The sequence below is a fragment of the Delphinapterus leucas genome, chromosome 4 (genome assembly GCF_059928025.1).
Source record: "Delphinapterus leucas isolate spDelLeu-1000000601 "Yukka" chromosome 4, BTC_Dleu_Yukka2, whole genome shotgun sequence".
Lineage (NCBI taxonomy): Eukaryota > Metazoa > Chordata > Mammalia > Artiodactyla > Monodontidae > Delphinapterus > Delphinapterus leucas.
The window spans coordinates 107,488,856-107,501,256 of record NC_143132.1 but is presented as its reverse complement, the minus strand read 5'-3'; the positions used below and the strand labels follow the sequence as shown (position 1 = coordinate 107,501,256).

The window sequence follows — 12,401 nt, the reverse complement described above, 5'->3', positions numbered from 1 at the left end:
ATTGGGATGGTCAAAAATGTCATTCGGGTTTTTCTGTTACAGCTATGGAAAACCCGAATGAACTTTTTGGCCAACCCAATAAGTCAGAGAAAGACAGATACTGTATGATCTCCTCATATGTAGAACCTAAATAAATAAATAAACAGATAAGAAAAACTATACACCAGACTCATAGAAAAAGAGATCAGATTTGTGGCTATGAGAGGTGGAGGTGGGGAGGGAGAGGGGGAGTTGGAGTAAGGTTGTCAAAATGTACAAACTTGCAGTTATAAGATAAATAATTACTAGGGACATAATGTACAACATGATGACTATAGTTAACACTGCTCTATGATATATAGGAAAGTTGTTAAGAGAGTAAATCCTGAGAGTTCTCATCACAAGGAGAATTTTTTTTCTTTTTATTGTATCTATATGAAATTATGGGTGTTACTAAACCTATTGTGGTAATCATTTCACACTCTATGTAAATTAGACCATCATGGTGTACACCTTAAACTTATACAGTGATGAATGTCAATTATTTCACAATGAAATTTTAAAATTAAATATATATGTATATATATTTATTTAGACCCACACGAATATGCCCAACTAGGTTTTTTTTTTTATTGAGGTATAGTTGATGTACAATATTTTATAAGTTTCAGGTGTACAACATAGTGATTCACAATATTTAAAGGTTATATTCCATTTATAGTTATTATAAAATGTTCACTATGTTCCCTGTATTTTACAACATGTCCTTGTAGCTTATATGTTTTATACAGCCCAACTTGTTTTTGACAAGGGTGCACGAGCACTTCAGTAGAGGATAGCCTAGCCTTTCAACAAGTGGTGCTGGATATCAAAAACTTTGATCCAAACCTCACACCTTATAAAAAATTTAACTCAAAATGGATCATAGACTTAAATGTAAAATATAAAATTATTAAACTTTTAGGAAAAAAAAGAAAATCTGTGTAACCTAGGATTCTTAGGCTTGAACTTAAAAGCATGATACATAAAAGGAAAAATTGGTAAATTGGACCGCAGCAAAATTAAAAACTTTTCCTCTGCGAAAGACCCTGTTAAAAGAATGGGAAGGCAAGTTACAGACTGGGAGAAAATGTTTGCAAAGCACATATCTGACAAATGGCTTGTATCTAGAATCTATTTTTTGTAAACTCTGAAAGCTCTACATCAAAAGAATAGTGCAATTAGAAAATGGGCAAAATAAATGAGCATAAATTTCATCAAAGAGGATATACAGGTGGCAAATAAGCACAAGAAAAATATGTTCAATATCATTAGTCATTAGGGAAATGCAAATTAAAACCATAATGAGATACTACTGCATATCTACTACAATGTCTAAAATTTTAATTGAGCAAAGCAAGTGCTGGCAAGGATCAGAGAAACCAAATCAATATTGCTGGTGGGAATGTAACATGGTACAGCCATTCTAGAAAATAATTTTTCAATTTCCTCTAAAACTAAAAAGGCACACACTTATCACATGACCCAGCTGTTGCACTTTTAGGCATTTGTCCCAAAGAAATGAAAACCTAAGTTCATGCAGATACCTGTACATACACGTTCATAGCAGCTTTATTCATAATAACCAAAATTGGAAACAACCCAAATATCCTTCAGTGAATGAAGAACAAACTGGGATACTACTCAGCAATAAAAAAGGTACAGATTATTAATACATGCTCAACGGACTATGCTGCATGAAAAAAATCCAGCCTCAAAAAGGTTACATATTATATGAGTCTATTTATGTAGCATTCTTGAAATAACAAAATTATAGAGAAGGAGAACAGATTAGTTGTTTCCAGGGATTAGGGATGGTGGTGGGGATAGGAGTAGGTGTGGCTATAAAGGGGTAGCAGGAGGTAGCTTTGTGGTGATAGAATAATCCTATGTTTTGGTCGTGTTGGTAGTTATACAAAGCTACATATGTGATAAAATTGCATAGAGCTATGCACACACACACACACACACACACACACACAGAAAGGTGTGTATAACTGGTGAAATCTGAATTAGCTCTGTGGATTATGCCAAGAGCAGTTTCTTAAATTTGATAAAGTACTGTAGTTATACAAAATGTCAACATGGGGAGAGGAGGAATAAAAGCAGCACAGGACCTTCCTATACATTTCTTTACAATTTCCTGTAAATCTCTTAAGTATTTCAAAATAGTTTTTTAAAAAGTAACCTATATAGTGTTTTATGACTCCTTCATTAAATAATAAATCTAGTGTTTCAGAGTTTTTTAATATTATTTTATATCAGCTTGCCTTGGTAATAAGGTTATAGAAGCTTCCTAAAAACTTAACGATATAACATAATTTTAAGTTCATTGACTAAGATAACAGGACTAAGAACAACAGAAAAATTTTATCAAGGCAAAAAAATTGATTGTATGAGATTAATACTAACAATTATACTTGCATCAGCTAGCAAATTCTGTCACACTTACTTTAAAAGCTAAAAACATCTATCGGCTATAAACTTTGACAATATTACAAACATTTTAAATAACATACTTTTTTTCAATACTAGCTTTTATTTGTGATCACATGGATATATCCTTACGGTGTGAGTTGATTCTGCGTGGCATAGTTCTTCATTTGAAAAGTTGATCTAAAATAAAACTTGAAACATTTTTATAAGAAGTAAAATAAACTCCTAATTCCTCTATACTAACTCAGTTGTTTTCAGTTTTCCATTTTATCTTCTATACTCCACATGCTCACCTATTTTTGCATATTTTTAATCACAACATAAATGCCAATAATTATTCTAAAGTATAACATTATGGGCTGAAATGTATCTCTCTCAAATTCATATGTTGAAGTCCTAACTCCCTGGTACCTTGGAATATAACTATATTTGGAGTTAGGGTTCTTAAAGAAACAATTAAATTTAAACGGGTGGGCTCTAATCCAAAATGACTGGTATCCTTACAAGAAGAGGACATTTAGAAACAGACACACACAGAGAGAAGACAATGTGAAGACACGGGGAGAAGGTGGCCGTCTACAAGCCAAGTAGAGAGGCCTGGAACAGATCTGTCCTTTATGACTCTCAGAAGAAACCAACCCTGACATCTTGATCTCAGACTTCTAGCCAACAGAGCTGTGAGAAATGAATTTCTATTAATTAAGCCACCCAGTCTGTGATACTCTGTTATGGCAGCCCTAGCAAACTAATAAATGTAGTAAACCCCGTATACACTGCACACATTATTCAGATACTTTAAAAGATTTTCACATTAAAATTAATTTACATTTAAAATCAAAGTCCAAAATAGGAAGGAAGTTTCTAGAAAAATGCATTGTTTAATATTTTCTTGCTGACAAAGTATGCTGAATATTAAGTAGAAGATACAAGTGAAGTATTTCCTATTCTTCTAATTAGTGGTTATCACTTTATGTAATCAATATTTTTAAGTCTGAGTTTTCATAGATTAGGTTTTCTCAGATCAGAGCATAGCTATTTTAGTAGAAGAAATTTCAGAAAAAAATAATATTTTTACCAAGGCAGAATATTTTAGCAAGCATAGAATCAGTTTGCTTCCACTCTCAAAATAGCTCTTGACCGAATAGCTCTTGAACTTTTAAAATTCAAGTTCTGAATTAGGCTTAGAAATGTAGTCCACATTTTTTTTATAAAATTGATGAAATTGGGGATAGAATAGGCCTATTTGCTTATCCTATTAAAAATGTTTCCTTCTTTTAGATGTGTGTGTTTACTGCCTTATCAAGTCTTACATTAAATAATTTGCGGCTCAAAATGCTTGCCTCTGAAGTGAAGAGAGAGTTAAGATAAACACATATTTAGGATTTTCAACTAGTGGTATATTAGAAGTTTTGTGCAATAATGCCTTTACTCACTTAGTAGCTATTTATTGAGCTTCTGTTAATTCTAGAATGTTGTGGCAGAAATTATGGGAGGAATAAAAAATGAATGGGATATTACCTCTGGCCTAAAATAACTTACGGTCAAATAGTAGGTCACATGTATGCATATGATCAGTGCCATAGAAATAGTGTAACTGGTGCAAGTTACAGATCTGGTCAGGAAAGATTTCCAGGCAGAGATAGCCTAAGAGCTGTGGTAGGTCCACACATATGAGGCTAGGAGGACCTTCTTTATGGGGCGGTGCAAAGACAGGGAAAGTGTATGGTGGGTACAATGACCAGAATAGGTTGATCATAATTTATGAACCCAAATTGGGACACATAAGTGGCAATTATGAAGTTGTATTAATGATGAAAGTAGGATTAAGTATTTGACACCAGGATTGCCATAGGTACAGGGGATATATAATTTGCCAAGGGTGAGTTGGTGAGTTAATTGACCCCCATTGAGTTTACTCTCCTATTTCCATGTTAGAAACCTCCTGTTAAAAATCTTACTGTACTTTTCCATGTGTTAGAATATATTTCACAAATGAATTTGTATTACAAATTCTTATGCTTTTAATGTCAGATAGAAAGTGACATTGACACAAGGAGTTATTTTAGAGACAGATAGTAGTGTACACTAAGAGAGTCAGCCTGTGAACCTAAGCAGTACCATTCTGGCAAACGATAAATAGGTCACAGCATGTGCGCACTCCTCTGCAGTGTCATTCGGACTTAATCATAGACAGATATGGTTACGGTATGGTACAGTTTATTCAGCCATAAGAAGCTACCATTATGGCTAGAAAAATTACCCAGGAAGACTTCTTGGGCCTGAAGAAAAATTGCAACCTCCTTATTTCTTTAACTACATAAAAAAAAAAATTCTATGTACTACTGTGTTAGTAGCTTTCCTCACACAAATGGGAACATATCCATAAATTTTTAGAAGCATATAGCTATTCCTAGGGGAAAATATTCCCATATAAAGGAACCATTGGAATATAGTAGACCCCCACTTATTTGATCCCTGCCAATTTATTTCTCTAGGTTTTCCATTTTGAGTAGGAATTAAAGGTGAAGATGGTGCCAAGACCCCTTGTGTTCGTGCCCTAGGTCTACCTTAAATGCCACTTTTTCTTCCAGATGTACTTTCTTCCCACAGAAAGGCATTTTGCTTTTCTCTCCTTATACCACATTCCTGATCCTACTCATCACCATCCCTTGGGGCATGCTCTCTTCTCTGTGCTCTGTTCAGCGTACTGCTTTACTTCTTCTGCAACCATTTACTGGCCATATTGCCTCTGCAGCCATGTCTGTCCCATGGATGTCTACTTCTGGTCTTCGCTGGCCCATGTGGCTACTATTTCTGCTGTGATGGCTCCAAGACCAGTAAACCAAGCCAACCTCCTTTGACACCCAATAACACACTAAACCCATCACATAGTCCAGGATGAGCTAAGCAAGGAAGAAATGCCAAGTGAGCTCTCTGAAAAAGCACACTGTCCAGATTTTCATGTAGATCACATCCTCATCAGTTCAGTTAATTGTTGTTGTACAAATTTTATAGTATTTTTATTATTATTGCATGTGTGTTTGTATATTTTAATGGTGGCTTAAGGCAGCAGTGCTGAAAACACTAAGCAAAGGAGACCTTGATAATTAGCATTCTGAAGGATAAAATGTTCCATGAATTTCTCACAAAATTATATAAAATTAGCACATTTAAATCTACATAATGCTGTGAAGGCATATTGTTATTAAACTTAATCTAAGTAGATAGAATAATGAGAATTGATTGCTATGATGAAATTCTGCCCTTATTTTGAGGGGACAGAGTGTTATTAGAACCATTAAGATATATTAGCTAATACTTTCTGCCCATAAATTTATTAGTTTTAGACACTATATCCTTTTATTTCTCTCCACCCCTACCACCTTTCTTCATAATTTGTATAGAATATGTCCTAGTTATCTCCTAGAAATACTTCCCAACCAGCTCATGCTAACACATTTAAATTTACTTTTCTGAACCATGTTGCCAAGAAAACAATTTAATTTCAATAAAACCCAGAACATTACATGGATATTATTTTATTCATTCATGTATTTAAAAAGCAGGCAGGATTGCCATTTAATACAATTTAAAGGCTTAAAAAAACTACTAAAAGGTTTCATGCATCATTTAGCAATACAATCCTTTTTTCACTTATTTTTCAGAATAACTACTAAATTAAAACTTAACTTTTTGGTTAGGTGTCACTATACTCTCAGAGAGGTCATGTTGGCTTTCAACTATTCATTTTCTAAAAGAAAATAATCATTTTTTAAGAAATGTTTTATGATCCAGTGTTATCTATTTGTAAACTTTGAATTTTCTTTACAGAAATAAAGATGCTAAATAAAAGTTTGACAGTGTCCCAGAGAAATAATGTATGCCTTGAAGAGGAAATGAAAAATCTGAAATTGTTGTCAGATGCAGCCATATTGAGATCTCAGCAAATTGAGATATCCAAACAACAGGAAGTAAACTTGCAAACCAGATGCCATGACTTGCAAAAGGAAGTACTAGGTAAAAGAATTACTTTTTGCTGCTGTTAGCAACTAGACATAATAAAATAATGTCTAAATTTTTATTTCTCTCATGATCACAACAAAATCTTGTTTTAACTAGTTTGTGTTGTAGATATGCCTAATTATTAATAACAATGCCAATAACTGTTTCTGTGATAAATGTTTGCTATCATCCATTCCTATTCTGCCATTTAGATTGGCAAGTATTAAGTGAATATATTAAAGACATTTCAAGTACAAAGTGAGATTTCAGGAAAACAAAGTAGAATTTTCTTTTGTATATCATTATTCCCAGTGGATGGTGGTTTAGAGTACTGAAGGAAAATATAGCATATGCTGTTATATAAGGTGATTCCAAATTTTTAGGCATTTCTTCATTTTCCCAAATGAAAAGGTTAAAAATTATGTTTTGGGAACCTTGGGCAAGGCTTTAAAATTTTTACCTTAGAACAATGAGTATGTTAGCAGTAAGGCTATGGGGTTTGTACTTTTTCCTGAAGGCAGTAAGCAATCTTTGAAAATTGGTAATCAGGAGAATGATATAACACAAGCAGTGTTTTAGCAAAATTAAGCTACTATCAACATATGGGGGTGTTCCAAATATCAAGAAATTGGAGTCAGGTAGCCATTTAGAAAATATCATTGCTGGTAACCCGGTCCCTAGACTAACCATAAGAAACTGAAGTAGGGTAGAGAACTAACATTTTTTAGGTCCTAATGTGTGCTAGAAACCATGTTAGCACTGTACATAAATTACTTCTGTCACTTCTCACAATGATCATGAATAGCAGGTATAATTATCCCATCTTACAGAGGAGAGAATGAAGGTCCAGAGAGGTAACATACTTGTTCCCACATAGCTGGTAAATGGCAGGGAGTGAAAGCAAACCTAGTTGGACTCCAAGACTCATGCTCGTCCCACTATGTCTCCTTGGCCCTCTCCATGGCCACACTGGGAAGGCTTAAATAGAATCAGGGTTGAGAGGACTACCCAGGAATAGAGAGGTAAACACCTGGCTGAGTAGACAAGGGCGAGAAAGAAGTCACAGAGGGCTCTGAACTTCTTTGCTTGGAAGTCTTTAGTGATGGGAGCACACCACAGACTAGAGAAATCTGGAGAGGAACTGATTCTGAAAGAGAAGAGAAGTTGTCACATGAACTTGGAAGCAATATGGAACTAGATACAAACTTTAAAATCAGATATTTTAATTTTTCTCTTGTGAATTACCTATTCGTAGATTTTGCCAATGTTCTATTGTATTACTAGAATTTTCCTTAACAATTTTAAGAGGGGTTTATATAGTAAAGTAATTATCTTCTATATTCAATTTTTTTCTAATGTATAATTTGTCTATTGACTTTTCACAGTAAATTGCACCATATCAAAGTTTTTCTTTTGGGTATCATCAAATTAATGTCTTTTATTGTTTCTGGTTAGTCTTGGTTAAAACAGTCCATTCCATTCCTAGATTATACATATGGTCTCTTGGGTTTTCTTTCATTTAAGTCAGTAGCACGTATGGAATTTATTTTTTATATGATGTGAGATTTGGGGCTCCAGTTTTATTCTTTCCAAATACATAGCCAGTTGTATCAGTATTATGTATTAAATAATCCATCCTTCTCCCACTAAATAAACCTACTACCTGTCATATGTCAAAATTTCACAAATGCTAGTATCTATTATTGTATTCTCTTTTCTGTTCCACTAATTTATTAGATGTACCATTAATATCATATTCATTTGACTTAATAGTATATTCTCATAGCTGGTAAAGTTTATTCTCTCTCCTTTGTTCTTACTTTTTAAATATATATTTGAAGGCAGTTATTCTTTGATTTGAATTTTAAGATCATTTATTTACCTCTAATCCAAAGACTCTGATAGATATCTAGTAAAGTTTTTCTCTTCCAGTCTGTATACGTTTATTACATATTCACAGCAGGTATTCTTCCACATAAACTTTAAGATAATATCATTAAATTCTGATATTAACAGGGATTCTAATTGGGATTACATTATATTTATACTAATTTTTAGAGAATTGACATTTTTAGTGATACTAAGTCTTTTTAATATTATAAAAGTTTATTCATTCAAGATATGGTATGTCCTTATGTTGTTTTATGTTCTTTAATATAATTTTATAGTTTTATTTGAATGTTTCTTTGCCATTCTTTTAAAACTTATGACTATCATATTTGCATCTACTGTGAATGAACTATTTGCTCTATCTCGATGTCCTGATATTGATAGATGAAAAAAGGCTACTGATTTTTATATATTTGTCTCATATCCATTAAATTTACAAAATTCTCATATTACTTCTAGTGGTTTTTATTTAGTGTCTCTTGGATTTTCTAGCTGTGCATTTATATGACCAGCCCCAATGCCCCCCAAAAAGAGTTCATCTATTCTTTTCCAATGTTTATATATTTTATCTTATTTCTTGTCTTGTTCATATCTTATTAAATCTATTTGAACCTCTGAAACTGTGTTAAATAATAATGGTGACAGTGATCATCCTTGTCTACTTCCTGATTTTAATTGAAATCATTCGGTGTTTTTCCACTTGGAATTATATTTGATGTTTGGTTTTTGGTAAATATTGTTTATTTTTAATCAAATATTTTCCTTCTATTCCAACTTTACTTAAATGTTTTATTAGAATGCTTTTGGATTTTGTTATATGCCTTTTCAGCATCTATTGATATTAAGCATGTTTTTTCTCCTTTAACCAGCTGGTAAAATGGATTCGTATTACTAAATTTCCTGATACTACTTTTTTACATATCATTTTCTACATGGTTATATTTTATTTATAAGTTCAGTACCTACATTTATAAATGAGATTGGTCTATAATTTTTCTTTATTAAGGGGCACTAATTAGAGTTTTGTGTTAAAATTAAGTGATGTTAATAAATAGGTTTAATAACATTTGATTGTCTGTTTTTTAAAGGTTAGATAAAACTTGAATGTGAACCCAGTATCATTAAGTAAAATTCAATTATGAACTCATCTGATTCTGGTGCCTCTTTAAATGGTAATTATTTAATGTTTCCAGAGTTTTCTGTAGTAATTTGACTATTTAAATCTTCAGTTCTTCTGAGCTGTTTTTATTGTTTATATTTTGACAGGAAATCATTCATTTTTCTCTTAAGATTTCAGATTTGTATCCATAATATGGCATGTAATACTCTTATTTTTAAAATATCTCCTCTATCTGTGGTGATACCTGATTTCTGATTTTTAATGGTATCTACTTTTATTTATCTCTTATTATTTATCAGGCTTTCAAAGAACTAGCTTTTGGGTTTTTTGTTTTTAATGCTTTCTACTGCTTTTATTTTCCATGACATTACTTTTGACTTCTATGTTTATTAATTTTTTCTTCCTGGTTTCTTTTTGTTTTTTGTTTTCATTTTTTAGACTTCTGAAAGGACTACTAAGTTCTTTTATTTCTCATCTTTTTTGTTTAATAATAGAGGCATTTCAAAGTATAAATTTTTGTTTGAGTAAACTTTGTATCTCATAACTTTTAATATTATTTTTTTTTCAATGCTATCTAAATACTCTGTATTTCTTATTTTTTCTTAGATTAAAGGTTATCTAGGAATATATTTCTTAGTTTCTAATTTGTTTTGCAAGGGAGTTACTTTTTTATTATTTATTTAACTTAGGGACATTCTGATTAAATAATGTGACATAATACCTCTGTGAATTTGTTAAGCTTTTCTTTATGTTGAGTACATGATCAGGTTTTGTAAATGTTCCTCAGAAATTCAAAATAAAATATAATTCTCAACTTGATGGATGTAATGCTAACTTAGCTAGGTGTAGAATACTTGAGTTCTTTTCTCTCAGTAGACTGTTTATGCTAATGCTTTGACTTCTAGCTTTCAGTGTTGCAAATGAGAAGCCTACCTACAGCTCTTATTCTTTTTCCTTTAAAGATAACTCATCCATTTACCTGGAAGCTTGTTAGATTTCCCTATCTTTTTTTTTTTTTCGTTGGACCTCAGGATTATTCAGTTGGATCACTCAGTTTGTTCATGACATGTATACTGGCTAGGACTTCATATACAGTTTTGACTAGAATAGGGATAGTGGGCATCCTTGTACCATTCACAATTTTACAAAAACACACTGCTAAATAACTTTGGGGTTTAAGCAGAAATTATAATGAATATAAAATATCTGCAATTGAATGGTATTAAAAAACACTATGCATCAAAAACTTGTGGGATGTAGCCAGAGTGGTGCTTTGAGGGAGATCTATAGCTTTAAATACTTACATCAGAAGGAGGGAATAAACTCAAAGAACATAGAAGAAAAAATACAATAAAAATAAAAGCAGCTCTCAGTGAAATAGAAAACAAAAATATGATAAAGAAGATCAATAAAACAAAACATTGATAAAAAATAAAATAAAATAGACAAACCTCTAGCAAGTTTGATCATAGGAAGAGAGAATATACAAATGAAAAATATAAGGCATGAAACAGAAACAGTGACTACAGATAAAAAGTAAAAAGAAAAGTGAATGCTGCCAACAACTTTGAAATCTTAGATGAAATGGACATATTATTAGAAAAATATATCTTACCAAGACTTACTCAGAAAAATTAAATGTTCCTATAACTATTCAAGAAATTGCAGCAATATCTTCTCACCAGGAAAGGGCTAGATTATTTAACAAGCAAGTTCTACCAACTTTCAAGAAACAGAGGATCCTAATTTTACACAATATTTTCTAAACAACCAAAAATTGGAAATATTTCCCACCTCACCCTACAAGGCGAGGGTAACCCTGTTACCAAAATCAAGACAAAGATATTAAAAGAAAAGAATATTATAGACCTATTTATATTACGAATATCAGTGTAACAATTTCAACTGTATATTTGATACTTTAAAAAATATTTTGAACCACTTGAATGTATTACTCATTTAAAAAATTAATGAAGTTATAAGTAAAAACTATGCCATGCTATTATTTTAGACTTCAGAGAGGAGAACAAATTTAGGACAGATTTGCTAAAATATCCATTTCACAGTTATACATAACTTTCCCAAAAATGCAATTCACCCCAAAGATTATTATCCTTATTTCTCTTTTATTTCATCGTTTTAATGTGGTTTCTAAGATAAGCCACTTCCTTGAATGTTTTAGTTTCTTAAAAGAACAGTGAGACATTAGGGAACATATCTTATATTGCATGCAACAGGTAATTAAGGGTTAAGTCAAGTCACTACCTTTCTGTGTTTGAAAAAAGAAGTGATTTATGGGAATAAAGACAAGAGAAGAAAGGGAAAACATTTTCACTAACTAGGAACTCTCTCTGTGTCAGTCATTTGACTAGCACTAAGCATTTGACTAATTTTCCCTTATCTAATCCTCACAGTATTCTAATGTGAAAGCTTTTATTCTTCCTATCAGACATAGAGACGTAGGCCATGGTCACACTGCTGAGATTCAAACCCAGGTCTCTGTTGGGACAAAGCCTGTTAGCTCATTAATCATTTCTGTCAATTCCAAAAAGGCATATGAAAACACTGAACTCCTTTTCCTTTAAAAAAAAAAAAAAGAGGTGGTGGATTTTACCCTTTTCACAAAAATGGACCATTGGCCTAGCAAGTCTTCTAGGAATTAAAGCTAGGACAGTGTTTTCCAAAATTGCCTGACCACAAGAACATCTGGGACTGTGGAAATGCATGTGTGGGGATAATAAAGGAATGTATTGAAAATGAACATTCTTGCATATCAGTCGGAACATACTGAGCATCTCCAAGATTCTAAGACTCTCTACTTTTAATAAGTGCTCGAGGTGGTTCCTATGATGAGGAAAATTTGGTACTAACTTAACAATAAGAATAAGGAAAATAGGAAAAAACATGTTCACGTTGAGCACAGTAAAAAAAAAAA

General features: G+C 32.2%; 1 protein-coding gene across 1 annotated transcript in view; it reads left to right on the top strand.

Moving 5' to 3' along the window:
• Window positions 1–12,401, top strand: part of LEKR1 (leucine, glutamate and lysine rich 1) — a 337,373-nt gene that overhangs the window by 143,910 nt on the left and 181,062 nt on the right. Inside the window, exon 9 of the mRNA XM_089910962.1 lies at window positions 6,286–6,471. Within this exon, the coding sequence (XP_089767088.1) occupies window positions 6,286–6,471 (186 nt within the window). The remainder of the gene's footprint in view (window positions 1–6,285; window positions 6,472–12,401) is intronic.